Source organism: Dromiciops gliroides, chromosome 4, assembly GCF_019393635.1.
Source record: "Dromiciops gliroides isolate mDroGli1 chromosome 4, mDroGli1.pri, whole genome shotgun sequence".
NCBI classification, from domain to species: Eukaryota; Metazoa; Chordata; class Mammalia; order Microbiotheria; family Microbiotheriidae; genus Dromiciops; species Dromiciops gliroides.
In genome coordinates, this window is record NC_057864.1 from 98113969 (window position 1) to 98134832 (window position 20864).

Genomic DNA, 20864 nt, shown 5'->3' on the forward strand with positions numbered 1-20864 from the left:
CATGGTCAATGTTTCCCATTGAACAATTATTTGAACTTATCTAAAAAATTTCGCTATGACAACTTTGTCTTTATTACATAAAAATGAATTTTATGCTAGGAAGAAATTTGCTCACATTCCTTAACACAAAGATATTCTCCACAAAAAGAAACTGATGATGGCTGCAACAAAAATTACACATTAAAATAATTAACATCAAAACCAACTTCTGGTTGTAACTTAAGAAAATAAAAATTCTGAAATGTAATGAAATGTAAATGATGTTAGGGCTGCTATAATACTAATTCATTATATTTCAAGTTACCTATTATAATTTGGCTTGATAGATGAAACTATAATACAAAAACAATTTTAAATGACTTAGAATTTGCTTTCTTGCCTCTATATTAAAAAATAGGCTTTCTCCTTTCTTCTTAAGGTAAAGTCAGAACAAAGAAATTAAAGAATAAAAAAGAGAGTGGACGGAGGCATGAAGATTGTCAGACTTTCTTAAAGTTCTGTCTAGCAGAATAAGGATTTTAGAGATACAACAGGGTGCATCTATAGTCCTTATAGAATCTTGTTTATCTCTCTAAAATATTCTAATCAAATCTGCTAAGGACTAATTCCTTAGCTGCTGCCATTTCTACTACTGTAAGAAGGGATAGGCAAGAAAGCAGAGAGATGCACATGCAGAGGTAAAGCTATTTTTAAATTGAGAGAAAAATTATGTCCTCACCAACTAGCAGAAAAAAAACTGAATACTAGACAGTTGCATGACATATCACCATATAGCTATTGTTTACTTCTGTGCATACAGAATTTGACACCTCAGACTATCAATAGTAATACTTACTGTGATCTCTGAGCCATAAGCAATTCATTTTTTGCAAACTCAAAGTCTTTTGGACAATCATTTGTAAGAACAGACCCACAAAATGATATTTTTCCTTTCTGTACTTCTACTGGGTGATTAAATCTAAAATAATGATCTCCACCAAGAATGACACGATCACCCTAAAAAACAACACCACATATTTACTATATGAGATTACTTGAATGTTGGGGTAATTAAGAAGTTGGGGGGAGAAAGAAGAGGAAAAGGATCAACTTAGAAAAATGGGGGTAAGGTAAATCATGTTCAATAATTTTATAGTTCATTAAAAATTTAACAGCAATATTAACTTTTTAGACAATATTTATTTCAAACATTGTAAAAGTATAAATTAATTTTTATAACAATTAACTTACATGATGCAGAATTGTGGATTCTGAAATATGTTTTCCATTAACATATGTTTTTGCATCTCCTAGTGGAATAATACTGACTGTTCCATCAAAATTTTCAATAATGCTATTAAAATAGAAAACAAAATTATTACAAGTATAAGACATACAAAAGAAAAGAAAACTGACTAATATAATTAGGCTTCTCCTTGTGGAATTAAAGTCTATGTTTAAAGTAATGTCACAAGCAATATATATTTACATGAAGAAACTCTTTAATTAAATGCTGTATTGTTAAATTAAAAATATTTTTATCACGATCAGCAAGAAAAAAAGACCCAGTTAAGACTATACATAAGAAACAATTCTGTCATCAGCAGATTAGAAAACTATGGGGCTGGGGGCAGCTAGGTGGCACAGTGGATAGAGCACATGCCCTGGATTCAGGAGTACCTGAGTTCAAATCCAGCCTTAGACACTTGACACTTACTAGCTGTGTGACCCTGGGCAAGTCACTTAACCCTCACTGCCTCACCAAAAAAAACACAAACAAACAAACAAACAAAAAAAAAAAGAAAACTATGGGGCTCATTACTGACATTCCAAAAATGCTCTCCATATCCAGAACAAAAGAACTGCAGGATCTGAATACAGATTTCTGCTTTTTTTGGTTTTTGAGGTTTTTCCCTTGTGTTTTTCTTTCACAACATGACTAATGCGAAAATATGTTTAATGTAATTGTACATATATAACCTATATCAGATCGCTTTCTGTCTTAGGGAGGGGGGAGAGAAGGGAGGGAGGGAGAAAAATTTGGAACCCAAAATGTTATAAAAACAAATGTTGAAAACTTTACATGTAACTGGAAAAAAATAAAATACTATTAAGAGTGGGAAACATTTTCACTAAGACCAAAATCTAGATCATTTTCAACATAAATATAAAAATTCACAAAGTTAACTATACTTTCTTTTAATTAAAGCCTTTTGTATATATATGTGTGTATACACACACACACACACACACACACACACACACACACATTTTCCAAAATAAACTAAGTTGCACCGTGGTGGCACGGAAAAGGAAAAGGCCTTGGTGACAGGACCGGTTGGGATAGGTCAGGCCTGGAGATGCAGTCAAGGGCCCCCCACCCCCATATGCACTGAGGGGATATATAAAAAAAGCAGATGATTATGAAAATGACCCCAATGAAGAGCAAGGAGAGATGAATGAGCAGGAAGATGAACCTGAAGAAGACCCAAATATGGTAGAAGATTATAAAGATATGGAGAAAATCATCCCATCTTTTTGGCATGATGTCATCTTAAAAACAGGTCTGGATATTGTAAGAAACAAGTTTATTTCCTTTTATTTTATTCAAAGGATATCTTTTCCTAGAATATCAGTGTAACATCCTTTGTAAAACATGCATGAATTTTCACTATTCATGTCTATAAGATAGTACTCTAGAAGATGCTAGACTACTGAAAAAAAGGACAACTGAAATGAATTAGATGAATTAGCTTTTCTATCATATCCTCAAAAGTCACTGTAGGGATTCCCAAGACAATAAAAGATGAAAAAATAGGATAGCTGTAGTGTGTATGTGTAAACATTTTAAACTATAACCATTTTATGGATTTTTAACATTAAAATTAAAGTCTCAGGGGCAGCTAGGTGGTGTAGTAGATAAAGCACCAGCCCTGGATTCAGGAGGACCTGAGTTCAAATCTGGCCTCAGACACTTGACACTTACTAGCTGTGTGACCCTGGGCAAGTCACTTAACCCTCATTGCCCCACCAAAAAAAAAAAAGAAAAAAAAATTAAAAGTCTCAACAGTTAAAAAAAAATTTTTTAAAGATACTGTTTTTGTGAAATAACATACCAGTGATCATCAGCAATTAGCACCCCTGATAACTGAATATCATGACCTGAGTTTGGCTTGTACTTCCCAACAGTAGTTTTTCCTTCTTTTATCATATAGAGTAACATCTCTGATAGTTGTGGATCTTCATTGAGATTGACAAGGTTTGGTAAACGGTTATCCATTTTGAATGTAATTCCCGCTTTCTAGGCAAATTCAGAAAAAGAAAAAAATGAACATGGATGCAACAATGTTTCTACTTGTTTAAAATGAGAAATCTCCCCTTTTTCAGCTAGTCACATGTCCCCAACTGCCCTCAAGTTCAATAAGGAATCCATTATCTTTCCTCCCAAACCCACCTTTATCCCAAACTTCTCTATTTGTATCAAAGGCACCACCATACTTCTAGTCACCGAGGTTTAGAACTTTCATGTTCTCCTTGATGACTAACAAATAGCCAATCAGTTGCCAATTCTTTTCATTCCTACCTCCATAGCATCTCTCAAATACATGCCCTTCTCTTCATCATGCTGCCCCCACCTTAGTTCAGGCCCTCATAATCTCCTGCCTATACTATTTCAATATCCTCTTCACTGGCCTCTCTGCCTCAAGCCTGCCTGCACTCCAATCCATCCTCCACATGGCTGCCAAAGTGCTAAAGTATAGGTCTGTCCATATTACTAATCTATTCAATATTCACCACTGGCTCCCTATTGCCACTAGGCCCAAATATAAGCTCCTATTTGACTTTTTTTTTTTGGGGGGGGGCCAAGGGGGTTAAGTGACTTGCCCAGGGTCACATAGCTAGTGTCAAGTGTCCGAGGCCAGATTTGAACTCAGGTACTCCTGAATGCAGGGTTGGTGCTTTATCCACTGTGCTATCTAGACCCCCTCCCCCCCATTTGACTCTTAAAGCCCTTTCTAACTTTAGTATGTGTTACTCCCCTTTCCATACTATATGGTCCAACCAAACTGATCTTCTTGCCATTCATCATATATCATTCTCCAACTCTGATCTCAGCAACATATTCCCATTTTGCCTCTGCTTCTCAGAATCCTGTTTCATTCAAAAATTTCTTCAAAAATTTACCTCTACATGAAGCCTTTCCCAATTCTCTCAGCTGTAGTGCCCTGGCCCCTATATTTACCTTGTGTATACTTATTTATATACATGTTGTCTCTCCTGATAGTCCTTGCCCTGAGCAAGTGCAGTTTCATTTTTAATCTTTGTATCCCCTAAGCACAGTTGGTGGCACACTGTATGTACTTAGAATAAAAACAGAATTAATCTATAATCTTCTCCCCTTTACTTCTCCATTACTCTTATTTATTTATTTATTTTTGTTTGTTTGTTTTTGTTTTGTGGGGCAATGGAGGTTAAGTGACTTGCCCAAGGTCACACAGCTAGTAAGTGTCAAGTGTCTGAGGCTGGATTTGAACTCAGGTCCTCCTGAATCCAAGGCCGGTGCTTTATCCACTGAGTCACCTAGCTGTTCCACTTCTCCATTACTCTTTTTTTTTTTTTTGTGGGGCAGTGGGGGTTAAGTGACTTGCCCAAGGTCACACAGCTAGTAAGTGTCAAGTGTCTGAGGCCAGATTTGAACTCAGGTACTCCTGAATCCAGGGCCGGTGCTTTATCCACTGTGCCACCTAGCCGCCCCCCTCCATTACTCTTAATGGCACCATCATTACCCTAGTCACCCACTGTAAAGAACCCTCCTCTTTCTCCTAGCACTGTTCCAACCTCTACTCCTACACTCAACATATCAAGTCCTATCAATTCTTCTTTTCTAACATCTCTTACATATATTCCTTCTCTTTTATTCCCACTGCTACTACCTTAGATCACAGGGTTATTTCATGCCTAGACTATGCCAATGGCCACCTTACTGACTGGCTTTCCAGCTTTCAATCTCTCACCCTTCCAAATCCATCTTGTAACCTTCTGCCTGGTTAATTTTCCTAATTCACAGCTCTGAGATAATCTTGGTCCCCTCTCTACTCACAAAACTTCAGTGTCTACAGAATAAGTACAAAATCCTTAACCCACTATTTAAAGTGGAATTTAATGTTTAAGTGTTTAAATAAACAATCTGGCTCCCACCTGCCTTACCAATTTTATTTCCTACTCCTGCTCAATGCAAACCCTCAGCCAAAGTATCCACCAATCAAAAAAGTTGTACCTCTTTCCCCTTTTCAAGTATAATCCTCACATTCTTACTAGCAAAATCTTACCCAAATTTTAAGGCCCAGCTCGAATCCCACTTTCTCCATGAATCTTTTCCTGGGGGTAGTTAACCTTAAAAAGAATTGATCTCTCCCTCCTCTGAACTCATGAAGCATTTGTTTGTGCCACTTATCTTATATCTAGATTTATTGCCTTTATTTGTTATTTTTACGTGATTGTGGCTTATTCTGACAACTAACTTATACACTCCTAGAGGGCACTGGCTAGAGGCTTATCATCCTTTCTATCGCCATAGCAACTATTTTTTTGTTTCAGAATAAAGTAGTACCTGCAACTCCTTTGTTTCTTGAAGCTTTCTTTTTTCTGCTTGTTCAAGTTTTTCTCTCCATGCCCTTTCCAGAAAGGAACAAATTAATTGAGTTCCATATTACAACACATAAGAAAGAACATCCTGACCACAAGGAATGCTAAACACTTGAATAGATCACCCTGGGAGCTTAGGGCATTTTTTATTCTAAAAGTATTTCAAAATGGAACAGATTAAGCCCAGTTTTTTTGAAAGCAGGAGAATGCACTTGGTGCCTGGGAAACAATTCCATTAGTTCTAAGATTCCTATATAGTACACACATTTAAAGTTTAAAATAATCACTCTACCTCTGCATTTCTGCTATATCCTTTTCTTGCTGATGAAGTTTCATTCTTAAGGAAGTTATTTCTTGCTGACAACGTCTGTATCGTTCAGGGTCAATATTCCTAGTGTTTCGTTGAGTGGCTTTCAGTTTTTCAATTTCTGCTTTTAGTTCTAAATATTTTTCCCAAAAGAAACATGCAAACATGATTAATATATGGCATATCTGAAGGAATTATTCTTAATTTGTACCTTTAAATCTTTTGGTTTTTTTACTCAAAGCATTCTTGAGTTAGGAAAAAATGCATTTTATTTTAATTTTTAATGACACAAATATATATTTAGAATGAACTTAAAGTGTTTCCATATTAACAAAAAGAAGTCTGGGGCAGCTAGGTGGCACAGTGGATAGAGCACTGGCCTTGGATTCAGGAGGACCTGAGTTCAAATCCAGCCTCAGACATTTGACACTTAACTAGCTGTGTGACCCTGGGCAAGTCACTTAACCCTCATTGCCCTGCAAAAACAAAACCAAAAAGAAGTCTGTCCCTCCCCTAGGTGACAAATCAAAGAATGAAGACAGTATACTATTGTTGTATAAAAGAAAATAACAGAGATTTTAAGCACCCATGTACAACAGATGTAGTTTACAAAATACCTCCAGATAGATACCTCACTTATTCCATAGAAATGGTTTTTCTAAACATTTGTTGAGAAATCCAAATAATTATGAATATTCAAGTTCTTAACTAATCTCTGATAATTGTTTCTAAAATAGCAATTCAAGAAAAATAATCTATGGTAATTATCCTTCTATCCAGAAATATTTCTCTAGAGATTTCTGAGATCTAAAAGATTTATTTTAATGAGGACTATCATTTTTTCTCATTTCATAAAACACAGAGGTAGCTAGGCAGGGAGGGTCTGTGTTGTGGAATGAGAAGTCTATGGTTCTTGCTTTTCTTTAGATCAACTGCTGTATGAAACTGCAGGCAGTGAGAGCAGGAGAAGGGGACATGGGAAAGAGGATGGATCCATATGCAATATTAAATAATGGTCTCATATCCAAAAAGGATCATTCAACAAGGAAAGGCTTTGTTAGTTTGTAGAATACGTAAGCCAAGATATGAATAAGAATTAATAAGTCATTAGAAGTATAAAGAATTAATTGTTATTTGAGGTTTTTATGCCTCGGTGAGCACTGGCCTGGGGCTCCACAAACCGCAGGGTGCTCCACCCACTGGTTGTAGCTTGGTGCTCCAATCACTCTGGCACCTAACGTCATCACCACCCGCGAGGCCTACTCGGGCCTGGCAAAATTATAACGATTGGAAGCCTAGTGAGGGCAGTCATGTGACTGTCAGAGCGGCCATCCCATTGGCTGGGACTGTGTGGGGTGTTTCTAGGTTTGGGGGAGGAGAATTGGGCATTCTAGGTGGAAGCTGGAAAGCGACAGGCATTCTGCTGTGTATTTTCAGCTGATTCCTGGGCGGTGGTATTTTTTCAGGTATTATAATTTCCCTTTCCCCATTTTTATTTCCTTTCCCTTGATCCTACTAATCCTGTTTGTGTTTTTTTTAAGTTCATTCTTGTTAAAATAAATCTTGTTCCGTTTTGAGGGAGGCTGCCGGTTTCCTTCCTTGCCCCAATATTCTGGCGAGCCGCTTAGCTAGCACTCCCCAATTAAAAATTGGTCCCCACAGAAGAAACTACCTTAGCAAAGCCAGCCAATGCTAGAAATGCAAAAAGTCACTTAACTAAGCAAGGCAAAATAGGAATGAAGAGCTATGGGATGGTAGTAGTGAAAAGGAGTCCAAGAAAAGGAGGAGCAGTGGGCAAGGATAGGAATTTTTGTAGTTTGGAACAAAGAAATATGCAGCAAAGGTCAGGAGTTCCTTGAAAATGAAAGGTAGGGGCAGCTAGGTGGTGCAGTGGATAGAGCACCGGCCCTGGAATCAGGAGTACCTGAGTTCAAATCTGGCTTCAGACACTTAACACTTACAAGCTGTGTGACCTTGGGCAAGTCACTTAATCCCAATTGCCTCACAAAAAAAAAAAAAAAAAGAAAGAAAAGAAAATGAAAGGTAAGTGGATTAAAAATCCCAGCATTTCCTGAGTGGACCTCTCTTGGACTTCAGTACTGCTATCTTGGACTCTTCATTCCTATTTTGCCTTGCTTAGTTTCCTTATTCTTTCTCTGTCTCTTTCCCTTTATCATTCTCCCTCTATCATACTAGAATAATGTTAAAATCAGGAACTGAGAAAAAGTCATGCACATATTTATACCATATCAACTTCAGTTTTGAAGTCATTTCTGAGGCTAGCATTACATCCATTACACACAACTAAGTAAATATGTTGATGGAAAACTGTTATTCACCTCTAATTAACTTGGCATTCACGTCTTCATTTACTTTGGCAATGTTGATTATCAGACCAGCTTGCTTAGCATATCGAAGTGTGCTTAATGTTTCTTCCACATTACTAGCAGCGGGGCTAACTGTAGCAATCATCGCAGTTTTGGAATTTCCACCCAAGCTTTCTTTTAACAACCTTTAATGAAAAAAAAAATCATAGTCTTTAACAAGAACTTAGCAGCAGTAATTTCTAATATCACAAAATCAAACTAATATAGCATATGCTCTATCACAGCTTAAATGCCATTTTAGGAGTCTGAGAATATGTAATTTATGTAGGAAGGTTGTGAAAAACCTATTTTCTCAGCCAATTTTTAGTTTTATCACATAGAATTATTTTGAGGCAAAATTTAAAAAGGTTAATTAGCATCTTCTGAATTATTATATGCCCTGGTTAGAGGTGGGGTGTTAAGTTATACTCTGGGCTAAAGCCATATAATAAGCAAGTCATCTTAGTTCATTCCAGCTCTTGGTTATAAGTTTATAAACTATACGCCGAGGGCAGCTAGGTGGCACAGTGGATAGAGCACCGGCCCTGGAGTCAGGAGTACCTGAGTTCAAATCTGGCCTCAGACACTTAACACTTACCAGCTGTGTGACCCTGGGCAAGTCACTTAACCCCAGTTGCCTCACTAAAAATAAATAAATAAATAAAATAAAAATAAAATAAAATAAAATAAACTATATGCCCAGGGGGCAGCTAGGTGGTGCAGTGAATAAAGCACTGGCCCTGGATTCAGGAGGACCTGAGTTCAAATCCGGCCTCAGACACTTGACACTTACTAGCTGTGTGCCCATTATCTAAAAATGCCTAACTTATGTTGCAAGAATTTATGTATTGCTTCCTACATTTTGATCCCTTACATCAATTTCCCTTTCTGAACTGTACTTTTAGGAAATATAAGGAAAAGACAGTTTCCTATAGATATAAATACTGTGTGTCTAAATTTGACGCAATTTATTTCTTTTAAGACATCAATCATATGATTGATGTCAATCATTCTTATGATCTGAATGAATAAAATGCTATTATAGTGCATTAAATTATATATTTTTCAATTAAACATGTTAGCTAGCCTAATTAGCAATGCAAAGTTGATTCCCACTGGAGGGACTCTTCAACATTAAAAAATGTGAACTTCTTATACAACACCTGATAGAAAACAAACTTTTGAAAAAATTATATATATTCTAAGAAACAGTTCAGCTTTGCAAGGAAAAATTGCTAGAATAACAATGAGAGCACCTGTGATTCCCTAGTAATATAAATGACATTAAATTTGCTTGTATTGAAAATTTTCTAAGCCAAAGAATTTCAATATATTAAACAAATGAAACCTCTTATAAGACACAATTTAATATTTCTTTTGTTTTGGGTGCTGTTGTTTTTTTTTCTATTTTGAGGTTTTGCATCACTGCTCTGATTTTTTCTCTTGTAACAGGATTAATGCAGAAATAGGATTAATGTTATTATGTGTATATATATATGTGTGTGTATATTTATATATCTATATGTATATAGATATATAGATATAACCTATATCAGATTACCTGTTGTCTAGGGGAGGGGGGAGGGAGGGAGAAAAATCTGAAATTGTAAAGTTTGTATAAACAAAAGTTGAGAACTATCTTTACATGTAACGGAAAAAATAAAATACCTTATACATAAAAAAAAAAGACACAATTCAAAAAAGTATTTATTAAATGTGTACCACAGTGTGGTACCTACTCTGCTAGGCTACTGTGAAGAAAATTCTTTATCAAGTTTAAGATACTATATAAAAGTTATGATGAACAGGATGCTATCAGAAAAACCTGGAAAGACCCAAATGAACCAAGGTAGAGAGAAATGTACTGTATACAAAATAACAGCAAAAGTGTAAGATGATCTGCTGGGAAGCACATGGTTATTTTCAGCAAGGCAATGATCTAATACAATTCTGAAGGACTTATGAAAATTGCAGTACACCTACAGAGAAAGAACTGATGGCATCTGAAAACAGACTGAAACACATTTTTTTTTTTGGACAACTCCTTAATCTGAAGTCTTGTTCTTATCTGTTTTCTCTCACAACCTAGCTAATGTAGAGATGTTTTACATGACTACTCATGTATAACTTACATTGAATTGCTTGAGTTCTTGGGGTGGCGGATATGAAGGGAGGGAGGAAGAAAAGTTGGAACACAAAGTTTTAAAAAACTGATGTCAAAATTTGCTTTTACATGTAACTTGGAAAATAAAATTCTAAACAAAAATATATAAAAATTAATTAATTTTAAAAAACCCCAAAAACCAAAAACCAAAACAAACAAAAAATGTGTAATACAAAAAAAGTATCTGTGAGGAAGGAAAGAATAAACCAGGGCTGAAAAGAATAGAATGGAAAAAAAAAAATCCAGAGAATCTCAGAGTGGAAAGGCATCTTAGAAGTCACTTAATATGGGGCAGCTAAGTGGCACAGTGGATAGAGCACCGGCCCTGGAGTCAGGAGTACCTGAGTTCAAATCCAGCCTCAGACACTTAACACTTACTAGCTGTGTGACCCTGGGCAAGACACTTAACCCCAAGTGCCTCACTAAAAAAAAAAAAAAAAAAAAAAAAGAAGTCACTTAATACCTACCGGTCAAGTACCTAATCAAGAATTCCCTCTACAATATAGTCAACAAATGGTCATCTAGCCTTTGTTAAAAGACTTCCTATGGGAGGGAGCCCATTACTCCAGAAGCAGGGCATTTCTCTTTTGGGTAGATCTTATCAGGATGATTTCCTGATCAATCCTAGAATGGCTTCCACCTAAAATTCCCTTTCAGTGATTTTAATTTTGACCTCTGGCAAACACTAGAAGGGAGCTTTAATGAGCTGCCTAAGTAGCTTTCAGGGAACTACCTAAATTATCTCTCCTCCAGGAAAATAGTCCCATTGCCTCTAGTTTCCAGTGGCACAATCTTTCAGTTCTCCACCATAGAGGCTGCCCTCCTTTGAGTGCTCTCATTTATCTAAAATGTAGTACCTAGAACTAAAGAGAAAACTCTAAATACAAGCGGCAGCTAGGTGGTGCAGTGGATAGAGCACCGGCCCTGGAGTCAGGAGGACCTGAGTTCAAATCTGACCTAAGACACTTGACACTAGCTGTGTGACCCTGGGCAAGTCACTTAACCCCACCTGCCTCACCAAAAAAAAACAAACCCTCTAAATGTCGGGGGAAGACCCTAGGCAAATCACTTAACCCTCATTGCCCTGCAAAACAAAAACTCTAAATGTGGGCTGACCTTGGCACAGTACAGGAGTATTAGCATCTCTCTAGTACTGAACTTAAAATACTCAAATGGATCAGTGATCACATTCATTCAGAAGTTCCTTCCCATGATAAAGATCAAAACCTATCTATTACTGACCACCCTGTATAACTCTAAGCCATAAAGAGAAATCACTTAACACACTGAAGGCTCTTCCCAATTTTTCTAGACATTGCAGGGGTACCAATAGATCTCTTTAGCTGTACCAATGATCCCTCACTTTCACCATGGCCCTATAAAAAATTCCTTGATGATATATTTTACTCTTTTTCTTTTTCCAGAATTCCTCATTAGTTAATATATTACAACCTGCTCATACTCATCATGTATTTTTCCATTGCCCTCAATGTGACTTTTATTAATTCTTCAAAGACTATTGAATTCCATTTCTTGCTTTCATATAGTAACAATAAATGTCTAATAAAAATCTTAAAAGATGGGTCGTGTTTTCATGAAAAGCACAGCATTGGAAGTGCTAGACACAATGCTTTTTAAAAAATGCATTCTAAGACTACCTGAGCATTTAAGGCTGCTATATCACAACAGAACATATATTAAAATTACAGCTCAATACAAAGTGATATGGACTGTATACAAAGTAACAGCAATATTCTAAGATGATCAGCTGTGAATGACTTAGCTATTCTCAGCAATACAATGATCCAAGACAACCCTGAAGGACTTATAAAAAATGCAATTCATGTCCAGAGAAAGAACTGATGGTGTCTGAATATAGATTGAAGCAAACTGTTTTTAGTTTCTTTTTCCTAAGTTTTTTTGTCTGTTTACTTTCACAACCTGACTAATGTGGAAATGTTTTGCATAACTACACATGTATAACTTATATTGAATTGCTTGAGTTCTTAAGGGGAGGGAGGAAGAGAATTTGGAACACAAAGTTTTAAAAATGGATGTTAAAATTGTTTTTACATGTAATTGGGGGGAAAATAAAATTCTACATAAATTTTTTTTTGGGGGGGGTGAGGCAATGAGGGTTAAGTGACTTGCCCAGGGTCACACAGCTAATAAATGTCAAGTATCTGAGGCTGAATTTGAACTCAGGTCCTCCTGAATCCAGGGCCAGTGCTTTATCCACTGCACCACCTAGCTGCCCTCAAATAAATTAAAAAAAAAAATTACAGTCCACCAAAATCCCCTAATAGTTTTCAAATGAACTTACTCCTTCCTATAATTCCTCTATCCTAAACTTGTGAGGTTGAATTATCAAACCCAGGCACTTAGCCCTATTATTCAATTGAGTCCACTGATCTATATGGTCAAAATCTTTTAAAAATAAATCTTGGGGCAGCTAGATGGCGCAGTGGATAGAGCACCGGCCCTGGAATCAAAAGGACCTACGTTCAAATCCGGCCTCAGACACTTAACACTTACTGGCTGTGTGACCCTGGGCAAGTCACTTAACCCCAATTGCCTCACAAAAAAAAACAAAAAACAAAACCAAAAATAAATAAATCTTGACCTTGTCATCTAATATTAGCTATCCCTCTCAGCTTTGTGTGATCTTCAAAGATGATGAACAAGTCATCTATATTTATTCAGGTTTCTGATAAAAATGCTAAAAGGCAGAAAGGCCAAAGCCAAACACAAATTCCTAGGGCACGCCACTAGAGACTTCTTACTATGCTGACATCTAAACATTAACAATTACTTTCTGCTTCCAGCCAACCAGTTCTGAAAGTATATATCTACATGATTCTCTAGCCAACATCACTCCATCTTTTCATCATTTTGTTCTATTCTTTTCCAGTCTAAAGCTCATTTTCCCTGGCAGAGAAAACAAAAGGAAAATAAGATTTGAGTGCCTCTGTCTTCTCTCTATAATAAATTATCATCCCCCTCATCCTGTATATGAATCCCATCCCTTCTTTGAGTCTCCTTTTCCCACAATATAGTAAAAATAACATCGCCAAACCCCCACATTTTTGTTGTCGTGTCCTTTATCACCAGCTTCATCTCATTCTAGAACTCTAGATGCTATTCTAACAGGAACTGGCCACACTTCTGTATTCACCCTTGTTACTTGTCTTTGCTTCTAATTTCCATACATGTCTTTCTAAAAATTAAGTTTGTTGATAAATTCCATTTATCCACCAAGTAGCTTTAGATATTTCTCCCTTTTCCTCCTTACTGGGATTGCTTATTTTTTGTCTATAGAATTTCATCTCATTACTCCTGGACCGATTTCCCCTATAAAGTTTTAGCCCATGTGCTTTCTCTGAATCTTTTGAAATCTGGTCTCCTAAAAATTAGAATCTATTTCAGACTACATACCTGGTTTTCTCTCTCTCTCGCTATCACAAATTCTAAGGTGGACTAATTCCCCACACACTCCCACCTACCGCCAAGTTTCTCATCATTTCTACCCTAGCAACAAGTTGGTGAGAATCAGATTTAGGCTAACAGAACATTTTTCTTTTATTGATGCATAATGAATATTATCTCTTTCAATAAGTTTCAAAATCTATGAAAGTCAGGTTATTCCCTATAGGCTTTCAGTTGGTAACGCCATTATAAAACATCAATTGCAAAGCTACATCTCTGTAAAGTGGAAAAACAGCCCTGCTTCCAAGTGCTTAGGGAATAGTCTAAATACTGTATTCTGAACTAAGAAAGACATATATTAATATGTGATAGCACATAAACACATGTAGTGCATGTTATCTCTCTCTATAAAATAAGATTTTAAAAGGTAACTCACAGAATATGAAAAGCTATTATGAGAACATATGCACTTTTCTCCCTTAGTCAATGAGTTGTTTCATACAATACTTTGTACTTCAAAATATACTCACCAAGTAAGAACAGATTCACGATAAGGAATAAAAATTTTTTTTCGGTTTGCTTGCTCAGAGAGAGCAGAAATAACCTTTCCCAAAGTTAAGAGTGACTTGTTAATACTCACACCTTCCTAAATCAAAAAAGAGCAGAAAAAAAAGATTACTGACATGTTACAATAATGTCACCTCATCTGGTTCCCTAAAATAAAATTTTTAATTGGTTAACTAAATAAGATTTCTCCTCTACAATATAACTGCCACCTCAGCTCTGATTCAGAAGTCTACAAAGATATTTGAAACAAGCAGTTATATAGTTAAAAACAACTTAAGGCCACAGCCTGCATAATATCAAAAGAATACAATACACCAAACTGCAAATTAAATGACTGCCATTTGAAAATGTTGTGGTCTCTTCCAGATATAACATTCTTTAACATAAGTTTCATCAAAATGTAACATGGCAAACATTCACCTTTAGCCTCTCCCCACTAGTCTGAGTTGCTGAGCAGCGCTCACTGCCCGCCAGATCAATTAGATTTATGCGACTGATGATCCTGCGATCATGTTCTTCCTCTTCCACAAATTCAGTCTGTAGTAAAAAAAAAAGTGAAAAATCGGTGTTCTAAAATCAGAGTTAGTTATCCTAAAGCATAAACATCTTCAAAAGGAAAATAATTATACAACATTGCTAACTCTTTATTTTCAAAATTATTCATTCTCATTGGTGTGATCATATAATAAAACATTCATACTCTATATTCATACAACTAAAGATAGAATTATGCTCTATAAATAAAAAAATAATGAACTCGTTGCTTTAAAAAGTATTATAAATCATAAGCTGTCTATTGACACTCTATCACAGAACGACCCTCTTAGTCAGATACTATTGACTGTGCCTTCTTTATGTAATCCACTGTATTATATAGGAGAAAAACATAAGCTTCAATTTCACTGTTGATACATATGCAAACCAATCATCAAAAAGTACCTTTGTTTGGGTCATCACCAAAGTAAAAACCGAATGTGAACGGGAACTTTTGTCATTCATACCAGTAGCAGCAGTTGCTCTTTGTTTATTTCCCAATTCAAGCCAACTCTAATTAAAAAATTAAAATTTAATTTAATTTAAAAAGGAGGAAGGAGAGCAAAATGACAGAATAAAGGAAAGGTCAATCTGATGGCACAGTGGAGAAAATGCAATTTTTATATTTATGAGACCTAGGTTTGAAATCTCCTAATATCCATATATGTGGCCATGGGCCAGTCTAAAACCTCTCAGAGGCTGTTTCTTCCTCTTTAAGTGGAAATAATACTTGTACTAACTTTCTCACTGGACTTCTGTGAAGAGACTTTAAAGTACTTATAAGGAAGTAAGTTATTAGCAGAATTGAGATATTTTCATCAGTTTTTAATCTCCCTTTCCTATTTTTTCCTCACAAATAAATCTCAACTGGATAAAAATATTATAACTTTAAAAAAATTCTATTTTCCTGGGTTGATATAAAAGATTCATTTTCTATATAAGAAGAGCAATGTATTTCTAGCTATAAAACAGTGTCTGAGGCCAGATTTGAACTCGGGTCCTCCTGAATCCAGGGCCGGTGTTCTATCCACTGTGCCACCTAGCTGCCCCCAAACAGAAAGTTTTTTAATAAAACAGACATTAGATCTTACCTGGACATCAGAGTAAGAACTGACAACATTCCTATTTAAAAAAAAACAAAACAGAAAGGAAATATAGATGTCACCAAAGATAATTCCAATTTTTCTTTTCATAAAACACAAATAAGTTTTCAAATATATCATAGCTATCTTCAAACACATGACTGTAATAATTCATAGATTATTTGATGTCATTTCCTATATGGCAGGAACACATCATTTGTATATGACTGGAAACGGAGTGATAATTCAAATAGAGAAAATGAATATTCTCTTAAGATAATGAAGAAACAATACTGTAATAACCAAGTCTAGAATTGTAAATCTAAAGTTCTCTGTATATGCTTATCTAACTTCAAAACAATTCTGGGCTTGTTAATTGTTCTAATTTCTTACAAGCCAATCTTGCTTTCCTCCTTGAGGAAGGAAGCACAGGACAGAAGGCTGAGGATCAAAGATCATTCAATTTAATTCAGATCCTTTTCCCCACCTCTCCTGGCAATAGTAACACAAGTTCCTCAGAAAAAGAAATGGGAAGTTGAAATGGGAAGAAAGGAGAGCTAGGAAAATTGGTTAATCAGAAAATATTTAATGAATGCTAACTGTGTGGAAATCTATGCTAGGTACTATAGAGGATACAAAAAGCTAGAAAGACATAGTCATTGCCCTTGCAAAGTTTTATGATATAGCTTACAAGAGAAGGAAGTACTAGAAGTATACTCACAGATGGGGTGGAAAAGGAATGGTAGTGCAAGGGTTTCTGACCTGGGTAAGTAGTTAGGAACTTAGAGCTTAGTGTCCTTAGTGTAAACATTTTAAATTCCACGTGACTAAAACCTGCTTCTCCTTACTATTTCTGCTAGGAGTACACCTTTAACCCAGTGTTCCATATTTGAAATCTTGGTGTTATCATTGATTCTTTCCTCCTATATTAATCATATATTAAATTGTAAGTTTCATGAGAGCAGAGACTCTTGTCTCACCTAATTTTTCTAATGTATTTCTTCCAGTAGAAAGCTCAACACTATTCACAGTGAAGGTGTTAAACAAACATCTATAGAATTAGATGGATAACATTTACTCCAAAAGGCTGCATCTACAAACCTAGGACACCATCAGAAATATATTCAGTCCCTTTTTTCCCTAATCCCTTTCAAAACTTACACTGAAAGAGCTTCTACATAGGGTCCGGAAACTGGGTGCTCTCTTACTCTGAGCTGGTAAAAATTAATATTAGGATTAGTTAAGTCACAAAAATAACATAAAACACAACTTAAAAGCATTATTTTTCTACCTTCTGAATTTGGAGAAAAAAATTCATCCCTTTTTTTGCTCAGAAATAAATACCAAAATGTTCTCAAAATTAACAATTTGCAAAGCAGAAGGTTGTCCAAACACAGCAAACCTATAAAACAGAACTTTTATTCCAAGCAAAATTTATGCATAAAAAAACCAACAAGACAGTAAATTGATCTAAGTCCTAGCAGTAACTACTATAGAACTTTGCACAGGAACTGAAAAACTAGTAAAAACTTTGGAACAAAAGGATTTAGGTAATTTCAGTATACTACTACATATTATGCCCCCCCCAATTCCATAATTTGAATATGGTACATTGAAAAATCTGTCTACTGTCAATATAACAAAACAAAAAAGTAAAACTATGTTAATGATGTTTAGAAACAAATTATTAAAGAGGAAAAGGTATGCATTTTGCATTCATTGTCAGAAACAGTCAACATATTGGTTTTATTAAACTTTTTTTTAAATCTTTATTAGGGGTAAAAGGAAATGAATTTTAAATGAATGTGATATTTCAACAAAAGATATCAATTAAAAGACAAAGAAAAAAAGAAAATTAACTGCTTAATGAAAAACTTTATATACACACATATACATTCAATTTGTCTTTATGCCACTGCATAATTAGACATATATGTGTATACACACACACACACACACACACACACACACACACACACACACACACACACACACACACACACATATATATAAACTTCTCTGGGATTCAATTTCCTCATCTGTGAAATGAGGGTTCTCTGTGGCCCCTTCCAGGTTTTAAATTATAACAATTTTATGTGAGCAACTATGCATTTATGTTAAAGAAGAATTTTACATGAAAAGGATATCCGGGGCAGCTAGGTGGCGCAGTGGATAGAGCACTGGCCCTGGATTCAGGAGTACCTGAGTTCAAATCCGGCCTCAGACACTTAACACTTACTAGCTGTGTGACCCTGGGCAAGTCACTTAACCCCAATTGCCTCACTAAAAAAAAAAAAAAAAAAAAAAAAAAAAAAGGATATCCACAGGATAGATATTGATTCATAATTTTTCAAAAAGGATGTCCCACCTTAAAAATATACCAAGAATACGTCTAGTGCTTTTTTTTGTTTGTTTGCTTTTTGTTTTTTTGTTTTTAATTTTTTCAGGGCAATGAGAGTTAAGTGACTTGCCCAGGGTCACACAGCTAGTTAAGTAGAAAGTGTCTGAGGCTGGATTTGAACTCAGGTCCTCCTGAATCCAAGGCCAGTGCTTAATCCACTGTGCCACCTGGCTGCTCCCTTTTCTAGTGCTTTTTAATGATACATTAGTCATAGTTCAGTTAAACTTAAGCGGGGGAGGGAAGCTCGGTGTCTTTTTTTTTAAACTAGTACTAGATTAAAATTAAGATGGATATCCTATAAGTGATTTAGTTTTTGTTAATCAATACAATTATTGCTTAATAACTGTTCAAAGAACAAGAGAACAACTGCAGCTCACATACATTGTCTGTTCCACCTATAGCATCTTCAAAAACTGAAACGATGTATTAACATCTCATGAATTTGAAACAGGCAAGCAGAATAGAATTCTGAAATCTTACAGGTTGCTTCTTCTGTCCATTTTCAGCTTTACAAACAAGTAGATCATGAATTTTTTCATTGTAGATTTCAAAGAAACTCATTTCAAGGTGATAGGAGACCTAGTATAAAGAGAAACAAGTACAATTCAAATATACTCTTTTTTTTTCTCTTTCTTTTTCTTTTTGCAGGGCAATGAGGGTTAAGTGACTTGCTCAGGGTCACACAGCTAGACACTTGACAGTGTCTGAAGCTGGATTTGAACTCAGGTCCTCCTAAATCCAGGGCCGGTGCTCTATCCACTGTGCCACCTAGCTGCCCTGCAAATATACTCTTTTTTTTTTTTTTAAGTGAGGCAATTAGGGTTAAGTGACTTGCCCAGGGTCACACAGCTAGTAAGTGTTAAGTGTCTGAGGCCAGATTTGAACTCAGGTCCTCCTGAATCCAGGGCCGGTGCTCTATCCACTGCACCACCTAGCTGCCCCACAAATATACTCTTAAAGGTAGATCCTTAAATTCCTTTTATGGGCTAGCATGTATTAATTCTTATCTATTGTATCCAGAGTAACTATGAAGAATACAGTGTATAAGATACATCCCTTTACCTTGGGAAGCACCAGTATTGTACAGAGTATTTTACAAGATGCTAGGAAAGTCAACTGCAAAGGAGAGATAAGACACATAAAACACAGGTAACAAGACGAGGCATATGATTAAGGGGGAAAATAAGTGGTCCTGGCAACAAGGAGTATGGGATAGTCAAAAGGAAAAGATCGCTGTAGTCCAGAGTGTTCAGAGAAAGCGTCAGGGAGGAGGAGCCTGAGCCCCAAGTGAGTGAATAATAAGAAAGGCAGTCCAAGGAACCAGGGGTAGCAGCCCAAAAGAAATCACAGGGACATGATGAGCATGATATGGTTGTGAGGTAGGAAGATGATCAGCCTTGTTGAAGGAGGGGGAGCAATGAAGAGGAGGGAATTTGATAAAGAAGATAGAAGGCTACAGCATGGATGACCTTGAATTCCAGGCAAAGGACTTTAAGCAGATTTTTGTTAGAGTAGGATTAGGTCCTCCCAGGTGCAAAAGGGGTTAGTATCAGGAGAGCTTTAGGAAGAGAATGAGACAGGTGGGAAGGAGCATGGTCAATGGGAAGCATGTCAGACCAAGAAAATAAGTAGTCATAGCATCCATTAACTGAATGAAGACGCACCGTTACCAAGAAGTGAAATTTTAAGGCAATCCAAAAGGTTTCCATGTTGGTCAAGCAGTGTTCACTAATTTATCACAAGTTCAATTTTTAAAAGAAGCTGGAACTTGAAGTCATAGTACAGGGAATTTGGTTTGAATAAATACTAACCAGGATAAAGGAGCTAAGTGGAATAGAAGATAAAATGCTTTGCAAGTAAAATAAATGTCATTTTTAGTAGCCTTCTCAAATTATAGACGTGGTCCTTGGGGCTAAGAGAGCACCTAAGAGAATTTATCTTTACATAGGTTTAGCTAACAACAGATGTCACAAAAACATTTTTATTTTTTGATAGAGAAGACAGAGAATATGATCTTCAGTCACCTCTACAGGTCTCTACTTGTCTATGAGGTAGCTGGGTGGCTCAGTGGATACAGCACTGAGCCTGTAGTAAGGACAACCTGAATTAAAGCCGTGCCTCCAATATTTACTAGTTGTGTGACCCTGGGAAAGTTCTGTTTGTTTCAGTTTACTCAACTGTAAAATAGAACAAATAATAGCACCTACTTCACAGGGTTGTTGTGAAAATCAAGTGAGATAATATTTGGAAAAAACACTGGCACATAGTAGGCATTTATATAAATCGTTATTCCTCCCCACTCCCACTTCCCTTTCTTTCTCTTCCTGGCTATGGTAAACATAAGCAGTGGCTTGGAGTAACTACAAGTCTTCATTATCATATATGTCACAAA

The 20864-nt window shown here is 36.1% G+C and overlaps 1 protein-coding gene across 2 annotated transcripts in view; it reads right to left on the reverse strand.

The window, feature by feature from the left end:
* Positions 1-20864, reverse strand: part of KIF14 (kinesin family member 14) — a 60645-nt gene that overhangs the window by 27938 nt on the left and 11843 nt on the right. For both annotated transcript variants that reach the window (XM_044000042.1, XM_044000043.1), the window contains exons 5-16: positions 18953-19051; positions 17233-17285; positions 16081-16111; positions 15395-15502; positions 14876-14992; positions 14419-14534; positions 8272-8444; positions 5918-6065; positions 5591-5654; positions 3096-3280; positions 1231-1333; positions 836-996 (exon numbers count right to left, since the gene is read on the reverse strand). In XM_044000042.1, coding sequence (XP_043855977.1) covers positions 836-996; positions 1231-1333; positions 3096-3280; positions 5591-5654; positions 5918-6065; positions 8272-8444; positions 14419-14534; positions 14876-14992; positions 15395-15502; positions 16081-16111; positions 17233-17285; positions 18953-19051 — 1358 coding nt within the window. The remainder of the gene's footprint in view (positions 1-835; positions 997-1230; positions 1334-3095; positions 3281-5590; positions 5655-5917; positions 6066-8271; positions 8445-14418; positions 14535-14875; positions 14993-15394; positions 15503-16080; positions 16112-17232; positions 17286-18952; positions 19052-20864) is intronic.